The sequence below is a fragment of the Meleagris gallopavo genome, chromosome 6 (genome assembly GCF_905368555.1).
Source record: "Meleagris gallopavo chromosome 6, MGAL_WU_HG_1.1, whole genome shotgun sequence".
Taxonomy (NCBI): Eukaryota; Metazoa; Chordata; class Aves; order Galliformes; family Phasianidae; genus Meleagris; species Meleagris gallopavo.
This window is the reverse complement of record NC_139409.1, coordinates 47,312,933-47,328,947: the sequence shown is the minus strand read 5'-3', so window position 1 is coordinate 47,328,947 and position 16,015 is coordinate 47,312,933. Positions and strand designations below refer to the sequence as shown.

General features: G+C 45.4%; 1 protein-coding gene across 3 annotated transcripts; it reads right to left on the bottom strand.

The window, feature by feature from the left end:
• Window positions 1–12,536, bottom strand: KBTBD2 (kelch repeat and BTB domain containing 2). Of its 3 annotated transcripts, XM_085226634.1 has the most exons (5): window positions 12,338–12,472; window positions 10,491–10,649; window positions 5,414–5,915; window positions 3,140–3,305; window positions 1–2,720 (listed from the first exon to the last, which is right to left on the bottom strand). In XM_085226634.1, exons 3-5 carry the CDS (start codon window positions 5,581–5,583, stop codon window positions 1,185–1,187), a joined length of 1,872 nt encoding a protein of 623 aa, XP_085082760.1. In that variant the 5' UTR covers window positions 5,584–5,915; window positions 10,491–10,649; window positions 12,338–12,472; the 3' UTR covers window positions 1–1,184. The 3 variants fall into 3 exon arrangements, with proteins under 3 accessions (XP_085082760.1, XP_085082758.1, XP_085082759.1); XM_085226632.1 differs by having other exon boundaries at window positions 10,491–12,536; XM_085226633.1 differs by lacking the exon at window positions 10,491–10,649 and having other exon boundaries at window positions 12,338–12,479.
• Between the last annotated feature and the right edge of the window lie 3,479 nt (window positions 12,537–16,015).

Genomic DNA, 16,015 nt, shown 5'->3' with positions numbered 1-16,015 from the left:
TTGGATTCAGTCTTTTTTAATAAATTAATGTCATTCAAAATACAGTGCCAGAACATGATGCAACTGAACATGCTAGTAAGGTTTGTCATGAAGCACCTGTGTTCATGTTAGGCTGGCGGTGCCCCGCTACTGCTAGTGGTTCCTGGGATTAATGCCAGAGCAGCACGAGTCATCTGCTCTCCTGCACACAGAGTACAGGATATTCCTGAACTGGTTGCTTCCCCCATCCCCCCCGAAGTAAAAAACCTGATAGCTAAGGGATATCTATACACAATCACACTACAGTAATGCTTGTTATTAAATTAACAGAAAATAAAGACCTGGTTAATCCACACTAAAACTTTGTTTTACAATGGAAAAATACATCAGCAGCAGGAAGTAATATACATGAGCCAATGTTACTGTAATACAGAATGTGGAGGCATTCACTGATTAAAGCTCCACAAAGACCCGCACTATGAGGGCTGACAATTCCTATTGCAAGCCCAGCAACTTAAGTCCACACCTGGTAAACTACCAGCTGCTTGGAAGACCTGTATTCTAAACAGACAGGTTTAAGTTTGTGAAAATAGAGTACATGCACCTAATAGTACAGCTTGACTGAACCTGCAGTCATCTTGCCCTGCACATTACAATACAATGGAAGATCTACCCTTCCTACTGCAGGTAGATCCATGGGATTTGTTTTTGTTTGTTTTTAAATGGCATTACTATACCAACATGGATACTAGTATTAAGTGCAGCACAATCCCTTAATTAGGCCACACTGACAATTATATAACTAGGACTTGATTAGAACACCCAGAAGTAGTTCAAATGTAACTGGAAGGTACTTTCAGAAGAGTTGTGACATCATCCTAGAAACAGTAAATACTTTTTTTTTTTCTGAAGCTATTTTTCCTGAAACAGACTTTATAGAACTAGAAATTAATTCTTTAGACAAGCCAGATGACTAAGATCATGATATACATATATGTTTCTCAATTATCAGATAATATTATTTCAGATTATGGAAGCATACCAGCTTATTTCATCGATTCATACTGAACTGCTGCAAGTATTTGGTAGGGCATAAAAATACAACTCATGAAGGACCGATTGGACATTTTTCTTTCCAGACCTCTCACAATCATTTATTTCAAGGTAACTGTACACTGACTCGATTGTGCAGTCTAATTTGGGAGCTATACAGGTGGTAAGGTAACCATCTCCCCATCCAGCTCAAATTCATCCGCTCCATCTGGTGAGAAGAGATACGTTGGAGGTTTCCATGGGGACTCTTCAAGGCAAGATGGATACAGCTTTCCTACAGTGCACCGAAAGTCCTTGCCCAAGTCCCACAACACACGTTCCGATATGTGCTGTCTTAGAAACCAGCGATCGAGTTCCAGATCGTACTGATAGGTGGCATACCTCGCTCTCTCATTCATGTGGGTTTCTCGTATGAAGACACACAGAGAGTTGGAGATGACAACAGCTCTCACGCACGGGTCAGAATAGCGCTTGGCAGGGATATTAGCCGCCATCCTCCATTCGTTTTTATTCACGTCGTAGATTTCCACAGTTACGGAAGACCCATCTACAGTACTGCTTGGGAGTCTTATACCAGAGTTGCTGGCAATGTGGAGTCCTCCGATGTAGAATATTTTATCTCCAAAAGCGGCAGCTGAAGCAAAACATCTGCTTGTTTGTCGCATAGCCATTTCTACCCAGGCATCTGACCTGGGAAAGTAACAGTACATCAAGTTGTGTGCCATGACATAAATGCAGTTGTGAACTGCTACCGCCGTGCTCCACTGCCACGCACAAGGCAGCGGGCTTACCATGGTCCACTCGTCTTTCTCAGTGTCGTATCTTTCGACAGTTCTCCTGTTGAGCTCTCCGCCGACGCTGTCGCCTCCAATTGCATAGATGTATCCTTCACAGCAGACCAGGGATGGCTTGATACGAACAAAGAGCATCGGTGTCTTTGGAAACCAAGTGTTTTGCTGTGCATCAAACCAGTAAAAGCAATTCACAGTTCTGAAGGCAGCCTGGAGCTTGCTGCTTTTACTGTGATTGGTTTTTGCATTTTTCAGAGGAACTTGCCCCCCTGCTATATAGATATCATTATCAGGAGTTACAAGTGTTCCAACCTTATGCAAGTCAGCAGGAGGGTTGCAGAGCTTGTAAACTTTCTCTGCCTGTGGGCTGTAACAGACAGAAGAATAAAGACTACCGGGGTTTTCAGCAGCAGCTTCAATGAATATCATCATCTCCTCTTTTGTCATACCAAGCCTGGGCTTGAAAAACTTGGGCATAGATTTGTACAGTCCTTGTACCACCACAGACTTATCGTTGGGCGGTAAGCCTTGAAACCAGGCTCTCTGTGTTACTTCTGAAAGTGCATCGATTCGGATTTGGCTAAGAACAGAGGACAAATACTGTGACCGTGATTCTGTGTTGTACTCCAGCCATAGCATAGCAGCTTCACGAACTGTCTCCTCCTTCTCCACATTCAAATTGTCACTGCTTAAAATATCGATCAGTAGATCATGTGACAGCTGCATGAAAGCCTCCTGGTGGTACACAGCTGTGAACTTGTGCTCCACCATTCTCTTAGCACTCTGTTTTAACTCTTCACAGCTGAAGAGATCAGCAAAACTTAACAGGCGCACACAATTTTCTGCATTAATCTTTTTGATTAAGTACTCTCTACACCGTTGTAACACATCATCTACCTGTAATGCAAAAAGAAAATAATTCAGCATTGCCACAGTCTGTTCTTTCGCTTTTCATCAGCAGGTGAAAGTATTTGTGTTTTGGGCTAAACAGCAGAGCTTAGGCCTGGAATAACATAATGTACACAAAAACACAGCAGTGACTCAACGGATTCATGCAGATTTTGTATGTTACATTACGATGGCTGTTTGAGAAAGTAATTAGCCAAGTGCTGCAAGCACGCTGTTCTGCTTCCACCCTCCAGAGGGCCAATAAAGCAAGGAGGGATGTGTACAGGAAACATATCTGGCAGGCAACTGCTGTCTGTGCTAAGTAAATTGAACAAGAGTATTCTGAAGCTTCTAGACCTAACAAGTCAAAGAAGAAACAGTTCCGAAATCAAAGCAGTTACTTCATACTCAAAGTAAAACTCTCCTACCTGTAAGAAGCAGGCAGTTTCATAAAGCTGTTCTACTGTGCTGTCACTTATTGCCAAGTTACCCGTGTATGCGTACGTTATTATAATTTGTAAAGTGGCTGCATCCACATTCCTCAGGTGCACGTGTGTTTGTTTGCTTTCACTTAGCCCACTCATGAACATAGCTCTGAAGAAAAACACACACATTAAGACAAGAACCATCAGTAAACAGTCACTTTGTAAGTCTTCAGCGATTACACTCTAAAAGGTAAACAGGTTTTTTTGGTTGCCTGTTTACAGATATTTAGTATTTTTCCTCAGGCTACCATCCAGTATTAAAGCACTCGTACTGAACATTTGAAAAGTACCATCAGTGCCTTCTGTAGAATTATTTCATATCTAACTATCTATATATGCAAACTAATTTGTGTCAATAGGCAGAGAACTAATGATCGGAATTTCAAACTTTCTCCACTAACTGAAAAGAGGAAAGAAACACACTCCAGCACATGCTGCTTAAAGATAACAGTGATTTTAGATTCTAAAATGAAAAGAAACAGCTCAGTCCATTGCATAAACGTAAGTCGTACCAAAAGCATGCTCCTCTGAGAGGAAGAGAAAGCTCAGGGAAAGGAGCAAGCACTAGCATTCTGTGAAGCTTTTATGTACCATTCACACAGTAAATTCAAGTTTGTAGACAAAAAATTAATCAAGGGCAGGAAAAAAAGATCCTTCAAGTATCTCTTGCACCTTCCCAAAAAGCACAAAGGCAGTTATTAATAGTTATATGATAAATTCAGCTTCGGTTTCTTTATATTTTGAACTTGCAAGGAAACCAGATCTGAGAGGAGTCTGGAGGAACAGTGGTGCACCCTGTAGCTCTGCCTGCAGCTGCAGAGGTGAACGCAGCACGGAGATGCACTCCCCAGGCAAAGCCATTTCAGCAGTACCTGGCACAAAGACAGCACCCACTGCCCTCCTCCTGCCCCAACTCAATCTCTGTCCTCTTCTAAGCTCCTTAACTTGGGCAAGCTTTTGTTTTAGGTGGAATCACTGGCCATGTGAGCATCTCAACTTGCCAGGCAGCTTTTTAAAGGTAAGCAAGATGCTTAAAGAATACCGAAGAGGCTGCTCATCACAGAAACTAAGGGGGCAGCTGTTACAGAACCTGGCTCCAGAGCACGCCTACATACAGCACGTGCCAAAGCTGTGCAGTCCTAGCAGTGCTGAGCACAAAGCTGGAAGGTAAGCTTGCTGCACACAGGATGGCAGAACCACTAAGAGATGCCTTTCGGGTCTTCCCCCTCTCCCCACAGCCTCCTTCAGGACTATCAATTTTTCATAACAAGGCTAAATTTAGGAAACTGAACATCTTTTTGTAAACCAAAGCAGAGGAAAAAAAAAACAGAATAAGACAAAACCACGAGCCTGATACTTCTTTCAACCAGTGCCAAAACCTCATTCCATAAATAATAAACACACGTACGAATAAGAGATCTGACTGCATATTCTAATGCTTCACACTGCATGGACTCGTGACAGCTTTCCAACCTTATGATTAGAGCCACCCACACTAAGTCTGGCCACTCTTCCAATGGCTGTGATTTTATAGACAGTTGGAACCATGTCATCTGCCAACAGCAATAATCATTATCTAGTGATTACAAAATGCTCGCTGCTAAAAATTGTACCAGATTCATCTGAAATGAAGAAAAATGAACACAAACAATAGCTGGGACAAAAATTTGTGAAAATAATTAATCCTGGAATAGCTTCCCAAATTAAAAGCTACACTACTGCATGACTCTCAGGCTTCACTGCTGAGCAGAGGGGAAAAAAAACCAAATGATTTAGAAAAGGAAGCCAGGAGCTTGCACAGCACTCCCTCCTTTCAGCAGACTTCTGCTAAGAAAATACAGACGAATGTGGCAATGAAACTCCTATAGCCAAGTCTCAACGACCTGTAGTCACCTCATCTTGGGGAACAACATGTTTAAGTATGAAGAGTAAGAAGTTCATTAAGATTTAAATCAACTCCCTAAAGAATACTACCATTGCAAATGTGATTTTCCTTTCACTTCCTGTAGAGAACTCCAAAATAAGTCACAAGATGCTGGAAAATTACTCTTCTGATGTCAGCGAGTTATATAAATATATATACTTAATTTTTTTTTAAACTTTCTCACCTCACTCTCTAACATTCTGCAGCACGTTATTTGTTACTCAATTAAACTACACACAGAAGCAGATACCTCAGATTCTCTTCAGTTAAGGAGCCCTGTTTTGAATACTTACCTGAAGTATGAGCTGCACGTTGCAAGAACCATCTTATGGCAGGGAAATTCTGTACCCTCAGCAATCAGTACTATGTCAGTTAGCAACTGCTGTTCATAAAAGAATTTTAACTGCTCCAGCAAGGACACAGCATATTCGCTATTTATCTGCCTCTCGTCCTGGGTAGACATGACTGTATTCCATTAATATTTCCAGGACCAGAGTGAAAAGTGAGGATCTTTTTGCCAGATCAAGGTCAGCTGAACGTTTCTGAAGTAAGTTCAGAAGTGATACCGATCAAACAAAAAGGCAGCGTTATCTTTGCCAGCTGGATCAACGCTCCAGACTTTGACCTACGTTAGGTCATCATTCTTTGACGATGGCACAATATGTTCAGAGACTTTTAAGAGTGTCTGCAGAGCTCCTGGAGAGATTGTAACGATGCAGGAAACGAATCGGCAAAAGCGAAGTCTGAGGTAGGTTCTGTGGTAACATCTCGTGATCAGTGGCTGCACTTGAGGGACTGAAAGCAGGAAAATAAAATTGATTTACACACAAGCACTTTTCCATTTCCTTTTTATAGCTACCCATTAAAATTAATTGTCTGACAGACTGATTTCTAGTTTGTGCATATTGCTTGCATGAAAACAGAAAGGAAACTCAACAAAAATACAGAGAGAAAAGCAGGAGAGCTTGTATATGAATTCTCAAGATCTCAACCCATAAATTAAGATACTTTCTTTTGTCAGCACAGCTTTTAAGGCTAGAGAGCTAAAACAAGGCTCAGGAAAACTAATCCTCTTGCAAGAATCACCCGGTTTTCCCACCAACTCTGCCTGGGTGTTCCCCTGCAGCACAGCTAAGGCAGCTGCTTTACGTGCAATGAAAAAGATGTGGCTATTTTGTGTGTTGGTACATTTGTGTTACTCAGAGCTTATTGGCACCAGGCCTGCTAAGAATACAAACGCCATTTCTTCAGCATCCCATTGCTTCCCAATTGAACTCTCAACATCAAAATCCACCAGTTAACTTTTTCCACCTATCACCTTTGACATTCTACCACAGAACAAGAAACAGAACTAAGGATTTAAAAACCAAACAACCATATTCCCAATATTTATTTGATTCATCACCCTTGTGCAGAAGGGCTTTGTGCATTAATGATCCACTTATTTTTTTCTCCTCCTGCGTAACTTCCAAACAAACAGGTAAGTGTGACACTGCTAGCAGGAGGAAAGAAAAACAAGGAGAGAATGGGAGCAAAGGGATGCAGAGGTCAAAAAAAGTTGGAGCAGTTATAAGATAATGACCACAGGCTACCAAGGTCTGCTTTCCTGTTTGAACATTTCTGTTTCTCTTAAAAAGAGGTCGATTTTTTAATTTTTTTTTTCCTCCTTTTGCCTTCCACCTGAAGACAGACATGCAATAAGGATGGGAGAGCTGTGACAGTGAAATATTACCACAGAGGACCCCAGAGTACCCTATCTATCACATATATACCTCCACATTCATTTAATACTGCACTGTTCTTCTACATTCCCAAACTGAGGCACAACCAGTAACACAGTTATCTAACACCTGGTAATGCCATCACTTTCATGGCAGTTCATGAACAACACATGAAATAACACCTTACTTGAAATGGCACACTTCAACTTCCATCCCAGATGTTGAGATGTAGTGTAAGGTGAATACCTGCCAGCTGTACCAGAGGTCTGCTGCTCCAACAGAGCCCTGCCTGTAACACCACTCGAAGACAGCAGTCTGACAGGTAATTAAAGCCACTTCAATTACTACAAATTTAATGTAGATCTTTTTTTTCCCTCCCCTTAGCAAATGTACACAAACAGGAATCTCTAACTTTTAGGTATCGTTTGTTATTTAACCAGAAAAGTCAAAATAATGAAAACCAATATTCACTGTTTGTCCCAATGAAAACAGTTAATTAAAAAAAAGTAGAAAAGGGGTTAATATTTGGAGGAAATGGAAGGAGTGATTAATTTCTGATGAAATAACTGGTATCATCGTGAATTCTTTACTTCAAATCTTAAATTTGCAAGTGCAGTTCAATGCTGAGGTCACTAAAGCAGATGCATATCACGGAATTTGCTTATCTAAAGCGATGACTTTTTGCCTCAAGTCGTGGCTTCTTTTCACCAAGTTTCCAAGCACTCCATCTGTACATTACTGACCACTACCCTGGTTATGTGATAATAGCTAAACGTGCAACCTAATCCATTGACAGATTCTGCACTGAACTCTAAATGGCTACAGAGACACACAGACTTCCTAAACGTGTCAGGCCCACAGAAATAAATAGCTCAGGGCCCTGCTGGGATCCGGGGTCTCTGCAGCATTGTTTTTCCTGGCTTAGGAGTAAAGTCTCAGCAGTACAGACTGGGGCATTAAGCTGTGCTCAGGCAGAACATCAGTACTGCTGGGCTTTACTCAAAGAAAGTCATCTCTAAAAGCTTCCTGTTCTATGTGATTTTAAATAACAAACCTTCAGGACAAGCAAGGGAAAGAACACAACTTCAACGTGTGCTGTTTCAGTCGTCATGTAACAGAACCCATCCTTGGATCCCATGAACAAGTTGATGTACACCACCCAGTAAGACTAAATACATTTTTGGCAGTGCAGCTGACAGTTATGACTGAAAAAGCAGACCTGTTCAACAGAAGACAAGATGAAACTGTGAAATTAATTACTATAAATAGCTAGAACATTTGAGCATGACCCTCAGTGGCAGAGAAGATTGAGGAGATGGCAGGAGTCTCGTTGCAGAACACATATGTGATCTGAATCACCTTTAGACTGTAAATTCACAAAGCCGGACGCTGGTTTCCAGCTGACCCGGCACTCTCTCCCATGATGTGCACTGGGGGTTCTGTTCATAAAGCACACTGCATACTTCACTCCCAGTTTCTCCATCCATGCTGAGTTCTTGCTGCTAGAGATAACCATTGGCTAAAGAACAAATGTCTGTGTGTGGCACAAGGTCATATCCCACTCCCTCCTAGCGGAACCGTATCAAGCTCTCAGGAGAGCAACTCACCCAGGGTCTAAAGAATCACAGAATAGTTTGGGTTGGAAGAGACCTTTAAGATCATTTAGTTCCAACTCCCTGCTATAGGCTCTACAGCAGGCTGCTCACAGCCCCATCCAGCCTGGCCTCGAACACCTCCAGGGAGGGGCATCCACAGCCTCTCTGAGGAGCCTTCCATCTGACCACCTCACAGTAAAGAATTTCTTCCCAATATCTAGTCTAAATCGACCCTCTTCCAGTTTAAAGTCTCCATGTCCTTACTCTGAATCTCTGTTCTAAAGCGATCGCTACTTCAGTATTCGTTTGCCCAAGTGAAGTGAATTTGTTCAAAATATCCCAGACTACCCAGGTCTGAAGAGTTCAAGATGGTTGTGAGAGATGAATTCACTTCAAAGGTTAAGAAATTGAGACACTGCAACAAGAATCAGCACATCCAAAGGAAAACTTGTAAGAGGCTCCGTCCTCCCAAGTCCCAGCCTTCTGCCTCTATCACTGCACTGAGCTTGGTTGGCACACAGCTCATAAATCACAGCTAACTGAAAAAATGGTCACACTGATGTTATCAGCGTGACAGGATGTCTGCACAACTATCATCCTGTGGTTCCAGCAGCTACACAGATAGGCACTCCTGACTTACAGATGCAAAGATTTACAGTTAAAGTTGGCATACTGCCCTGAACTGAAGATGGCAGAATAGAAGGTCCCCTCAATTCAGCAACGTGACCGTTTTGTGCTGGGTAAATTCTCTGAAGTGAGCTGGCTAAAGCAGGACAGCAGGCGGCTTCTGGAAGGCTGCTGCAGTACTGGACTGCAAACTGCAGCACTTTGTTAGCCAGAGAGCCAGACCAACTCCCTATCAGGCTGGACAGAACCACGGAGCAACAGACAGGTAAGAGGGTGAAAGTAATTATTCTTTTTGCTTCAGCAATTGTAATGAGGTGGCTTTCACACTTGTTCACGTACTTCAAATCTGAGCTGGACCATTTGAAGAGTTAGTCATCAGATGTTAATGAGTTATGGGACAAGCTATTAATTCCTTTCCTGGAATCTGTTTCTCTTCTGAGGTCAGACAAAGATTAATGAACAGACACATCCTGCACTACACACGTACAAATGCTGTCCTACGGTTCAATCTGTATTGTAGGAAAAAATACTAATTTCCAGCCTCACTAGCAGGAAAAAGAATGAGCTATCTAGATATAATATTCTTCAATTAAACTACTTTAGCTTAATCTTCCTTAAAAAAATTGCTCTATTTTCTCCAAATTGCCTGTATATCCTTTTTGCCCTTACACGTACTGCACCCTACTTTCCTGAACAGTCAACTTACTTGACTTAGATTTAACTAATAAAAAGATTTCAATACTATATTTGTGGACTTTCCATCAAATTCCAATTCTCATCTAAGCGCAGCTTCATATAAATCACAAGTAAAAACCTGTCTAATGAAGTGAGTCATTCACTATTTTTAACATAATGAAATGTCAGAATTAAGGACTGCACAACCGTAAGCCAAACTACACAAGCACTCAATTGTGCAGGGTGAGCAAGGGAAGCACTATGTATCAAAGCACCTACACTGGGTTAGGATTAACAGTACACTGAGTTACAAAGTAATGTGTTTTCAAGATGTTTTCAAGATGATTATCCCAATGGCGAAAGGGAATACGAGTACTAAAAATGATTAAAATCAATTATTTAAATCAATACATCTAGCCAACTGATCTCAAAGATAGAAAGGAAAAAAAAAGAGGCGTTGGAAGCTCTGGATTCCTGAGTAATGTATCAAGTTTGCATCCTTGGCAGCGAAAATGAAATAGGTAATTGATGAGGCAAGATGTTTTCCTCTTTTCTAAAGCTATCAAAGTTATCTTTGAAAGCACTGTTGTCCAGAAACCTGAGGACATCAAGGAGATTCTAGTAAGTCAAGAACATGAAATCTCACAAAAACGAAGGACTGATTTATTCTATAGCATTTTTAATCTTGAAAACTGCTGCCCACTTGGAAGCTTGTACTATTTTCCATACATTACCACAGGGAAGCAACTTACAAGTTCAAGGCAGGTGAGCTGTCTGGAACTGGAGAGAAGCTAGAGCCTGGAAGTGCCAGACTCCACACTAACAACACGTCTGGTCACAATGCACTCCTCAGCATCAGTTTCTTTCCTGTTTTTCTGCTCCTAAAGGAAGTCACGCACTAAAGGAAATACCTGCTCAGAAATAAAATTAACACGAGATAAACCAGCAACTTCACTTGGCGACTGGCCTTCTGCGTTGAGCACAGGTAGTTTCCATCCCCAAGGGCATTTCTGTTTCGTGGAAAGACCTCGCCTGTCTCAGAGAATTAACCTTTGAAAATAAGTGGGCCAAGGTGCCTCCAGCAAGGCCAGCCATGTACCACCAGGGTATGGAAGTGTGTTGACATCTCGTTTCTTTTCCAACCCCTTTGAACTCTGCTATGTTTTTCTGAAGAACTGAAACTCCAAGCAGCTAAGTACATCATTCCCTGAATGTCACCATATCCCAGCGATTACTTAACTGCAAACTCAAGCATCTGTACATTAAGATATTAACTCTACTAACAAATGCAGTTCAACTAACCATGAATTACTTCCTGAAAGGCTAGAGACTTAAAACTGATACCTTGTTTAGCCATGTAAAGTTTATTCTCAACACGCAACAGCTACTGAATTAAGGACGAGACATTTTGGGATCATGGCCTCTTTCACGATCACATGACCAATATCAAAATATCTGTGTTATAAAAGGAACCAAACTACAACCACATCCAAAGTTCAATCAAAAACACTAAGCAGCAACATCCTAATCTCAGCTCTGCTCTGTTTCTGTACGGCGCTGGTTGCACAGCACCGTGTATAACCGGCCCCTTTTACTCCACATACAAAAATAATTTGGAAAGACGCGTGACATCTGTAATCTCAGTCAAGTTCTACACACCTGAGTATTCTGAAATATCAAACATTAAGAACTACCTGCTCCCCCTTGTTCAGTTTCTGGTAAGCGTTCTGAGTCGATGACATACCTGAAGGTTTTCTAACGCACATCTTCTTCAGAGAACTCACGTGGACACAGCCCTCGCTGGGCTCACACCAGAGCACAATCTTACAGCTCTGCTACCACCACAAAGCCAAGCCTTAGCTTCGCAGGGAAAGCTCTTAAGGCCGCGGATGCCAACCACAACGCAAACCCGTTCCTACATCACGGTTAGAAGTCGCTCCAGAAGCAGCAGATAGCTCATCACAACAAACGCTGGAAATTCTGAGGCACGCAGATGGCTGATTTCGCAGCTCTTTTACAGTCGCTACTCGGTCCCTATTCAGCCCGTAAAACTTCACCAAGACCCGTTCGGCTCTCCAGATCCTCGCACAGCCGGCCGGAGCCCGGCCACGGTCACGGCAGGTGCTGACACCGTACGTGTGCGGAGCACGGGGCGAGGCGGACGGGCAGGAGGCTCGGGCACAGGGCTCGGGCACGCCACCTGCAGCGCCGTCCGCCCTTCCGAGCAGCTCTGCGGCAGCGAAGCCCCGAACGCGCCCCCCGCCCCGCGCCGGGAGCCCCACAGCCGCGCTCCCCTCGGCGACACCCAGGAGCGATTTATCCCCGCGCGCAGGGCGCTCCGTGCCGCCGCACCACGAGCGGCCCTACGGCCGGCCGCCGCCCGCCTCTCGGCCCGGCCCCGCCTCGCCTCGCCTCCCCGCCCGGGCTCCGCGGCCGCAGCGCCGGCCAGAGCGGCCGAGGGTCGGCGGGGAGCCGCGCCCAGGCTCGCGAGCGCCAGGCCGCCGCGCGGGCCTCCCGCTTCCCGCGGTTCCTTCTCTCCCCCCGCCCGGACCCTGAGAGACGAGAAGCGGCTCGGATACCGCCGTCCCGCCGGACAAACCTCCGACGGCCGCGTCCTCATCCGCCTCGCCGTCCCGAGCGCGGGCGGCGAGCGGGCCGGGGAAGCGGGGGCGGAGGATCCGGTCTCGCCCGGGCTGCGGAGGCGGCGGCCACCCGGCGCGCAGGCGCGCTGCCCTCCGCCGCCCGCCGCTCAGCCCCACAGCATCACCGCCGCTCGGCGGCCGTTACGACGCGCCGCGCGCGGCCGCCCCTGCGCACGCGCAGAGCCGCGAGACGGAGAGGGAGGGGGAGGAAGAGCCCCGAGCGCGCCAAGTCCGTCGCCTCGGCCCGCCTCCATTTCCTGTTCCACTCCTCTGAGCTTCCCCTGCCTACGCGAGCGCCCGCGCACCAAGGCGACCGCGGCCGCCCCGGCGCTTCCACCGCCGAAGGCGCAGGCGCGTTGCGGGCGGGGAGAGGGGTCCGGGGAGGAGCGAGTGCGCGGCCCCAGAGCGAGCGAACGGCGGCTCCTCCTGCTGGGCGCCGCGGGTCGGGCAGGCGGGAGCCTGTGTAGGGATCGCCGTCTGCGAGTGCCGCGGCCGGGCCGACAGCCCTGGCTGCGGGAGAAGCAGCAGGGGCGAGGGCTGGCGTGTGGTCCGCGAGAATAAAACATATCCCGATAGGGAATACGTGGGAAACCAGGGAGCGTCTATGTACTTCATAGAACGGCCTGGGTTGAAAAGGACCGCAATGATCATCGAATTTCAACCCCCCCTGCTGTGTGCTGTATTTATTTCCGTTTGAGCTCCACAGCCTTTACCCACCGAAAGGAAGGCTGGGAATTTCCCTTTAAGGGCGAAAGCTTTTTGCGGTGAATGCATGAGCTGGGAATTCCAAGCATGCCAGATGCACTGTGAGACACACAGGCGACCAACGGTCAGCACATGAAAGCCCCTGTCAGAAACGACACGGTGTGCCTGCTGAGATCAGTCATCCTTCCCATACACAGCCCATGTCGTAGTTCACATCTTACAGCAAGCAGGCAAGCTTAATCTGAATAGTACAGAAACAAATGTTTCCCAGATTAAAAACACCAACTCCCTCCAAGCAGCCATATCTCTGTTTGCCTCTAGTCACCCGCTGCTTGCACACACGCTCCCTGTGCTCCTACCTTCTGCTATCTCTCCCCGGGACCCTGTGTAGGGTATGTTGACCACATCTCCTCTGAGGCCCAGGACAGGGTCAAGTTATAACCAAAATTTAATAATCCACTGTACGTGGTAGATTATATGAAAGGAATAAATGCTTCCCTTGCTCGCACAGAAAGAACACTACATTTGTCAATCCACTTAGCTGTGTTAGTATGGAAGATCATTGTTCCCTTTAGTCAATACCAAGTAGGTGATAAAAATTTACCAAGTAGGTAATATCACCAAGTAGGTGATAAAAAACTTTAAAAAATGGTGTAAATTTTGTCTTGTGAATTCTGCCTTCCATCCTCTTCTCCTCAAAAAACAAAAACAACAACAAAAAACTCTAATAGTAGTTTTAACTGGAAGATTAGTAATACTTCCCTTCAACACACATTATTTCTTAATTACATTTCCAATGCTGTAATTGAGGTATATTGAAGCGGCTTAGGGATGGAGGTTAAATAACTGCCAGATGAGACCACTAACTTTCTTAGAATCACAGAATAATTAATGTTGGAAAATATCTCTAAGATCATCTAGTCCAACTGTCCACTTACTACCAGTATTTCCCCACTAAACCATGTTCCTCAGTACCACATCTACACATTTTGTGAACGCCTCCAGGGACGGCGACTCCACCACTTCTCTGGGCAAACCATTCCAGTGCCTAATATTCAATCGCTAGTTACCTGGGAGAAAAAGCCAACCCCTACCTCTCCACAGCCTCCTTTCAGGTAATTGTTGAGGGTAATAAGGCCTCCCCTGAGTCTCCTTTTTCTCCAGACTGAACAATCCCAGTTCCTCAGTCACTCCTCATAAGGCCTCTGGTCCAAACCTCACACCAGCTTTGTTGCTCTTCTCTGGACACACTTCAGGGCCTCAATGTCTTTCTTGTAGCAAGGAGCCCAAAACTGAACTCAGTACTTGAGGTGCAGCCTCACCAGAGCTGAGTACAGGGGGATGATCACTTCCCTGCTCCTGCTGGCAACACTATTTCTGATACAAGCCAGGATGCCTTCAGTCTTCTTGGCCACCTGAGCACACTAATGGCTCAAGTAGAGGTTCTTTACCTCTGCACTAGAGGTAGCCACTCTGCCCCAAGCCTTTAGCATTGCCTGGGGATGTGACCTCAAAGTGTAGGACCCGGCACATGGTCTTGTCAAATTTCATCCCATTGCCCTCAGCCCAGCAATTCAGCATGTCCTTTAAAGGGCAACACTTCCACCCAACTTGGTGTCATCTACAGACTTACTGAAGGTGCATTCAATCCCCTAATCCAGCTCATCAGTAAAGATATTAAATAGGACCAGCCCCACTGGAGCAGAACACCACTCATGATTTATCGCCAGCTGGATTTAACTCCATTCACCTCCACTCTCTGGGTCCCAGAAGAATATTGTGAGAGACACTACTTTGCTAAAGTCTAGGTAGACTATGTCTACAGCCTTTCCCTCATCCACCAGGCTGATCACCTGGTCATAGAAGGAGATGAGGTTGGTCAAGCAGGACCTGCATTTCATGAACTCATGCTGTCTGGACCTGATCCCTCGGTTGTCCCGCACATGCCATGTGATCTCAAGATGATCTGATCCATAACTTTTCTTGGCACCGAGGTCAAGCTGACTGGCCTGTAGCTCTCCAGCTCCTTATAACCCTTCTTGTAAATTGTAGTCACATTAGCAAGCCTCCAGTCCTCTGGGACCATTCTGGTTACCAGGAACACTGATAGACGATAGAAAGAGGCTTGGCAATCACCTCTGCCAGCACCCTCAGCATCCTGGGGTGGATCCCATCTGGCCCCATGGACGTATGACAGTCCACATGGAGTAGCAGGTCTCTGACTGTTTCCACCTGAATAGTGGGTGGTTTATTCTGTTTCCCATCCCAGACTTCCAGGTCAGGAGTTAGAGTACTCCAAGAATAACTGGTCTGACTTTTAAAAACAGATGTCAAGAAGCCCTTGAGACCTTGAGAACCTCAGCCTTTTCCTTATCCTCAGAGTTCACATTCCCCACCACATCCAGTAGAGGATGGAGATTTTCCTTAGTCTTCCTCTTACTTTTAATCTATTTGTAGAACATTTTTGTCTTTTACTACCATGGCCAAGTTAAGTTCAAGCAGGGCTTTTGCTTTCCTAATTTTCTTCCTGCATATGCCAGCAACTTCTTTGTACCTTCCCTGAGTTGCCCATCCCTTCTTCCACAGGAGGTAGACTCTTCTTCTCCTGGAGCCTCACAAAATGTTCCCTGTTCATCCATGCTGGTCTGCTTCCCCACCAGCACATCTTACAGCACAGACAGCCTGCTCCTGCACCTTTAAGACTTTCTTCCTGAGGAGCAGCCAGCCTTCCCAGACCCCTTTACCCTTCAGAACAGACTCCCAAGGGATTCTCCCCACCACTGCCCTGTGTAGTTCAAAGTCTGCCCTCTGGAAGTCCTAGGCAGCACTTTTGCTGACCTCACTCCTGACTTCACCAAGAATAGAGAACTCTACCATTTCCTGGTCACTCTGGCCAGGACAGCTCCCAGACTTCACATCTCCCACCAATC

Coding starts and splice junctions, on each gene's coding strand:
- KBTBD2 (XM_085226632.1), bottom strand. CDS start 5,583: ATGTCTACCCAGGACGAGAGGCAGATAAATAGCGAATATGCTGTGTCC. Junction 3,306..5,413: donor ACGTGCAGCTCATACTTCAG/GTAAGTATTCAA, acceptor GTTTTTCTTCAG/AGCTATGTTCATGAGTGGGC. Junction 2,721..3,139: donor AAACTGCCTGCTTCTTACAG/GTAGGAGAGTTT, acceptor TTTGCATTACAG/GTAGATGATGTGTTACAACG.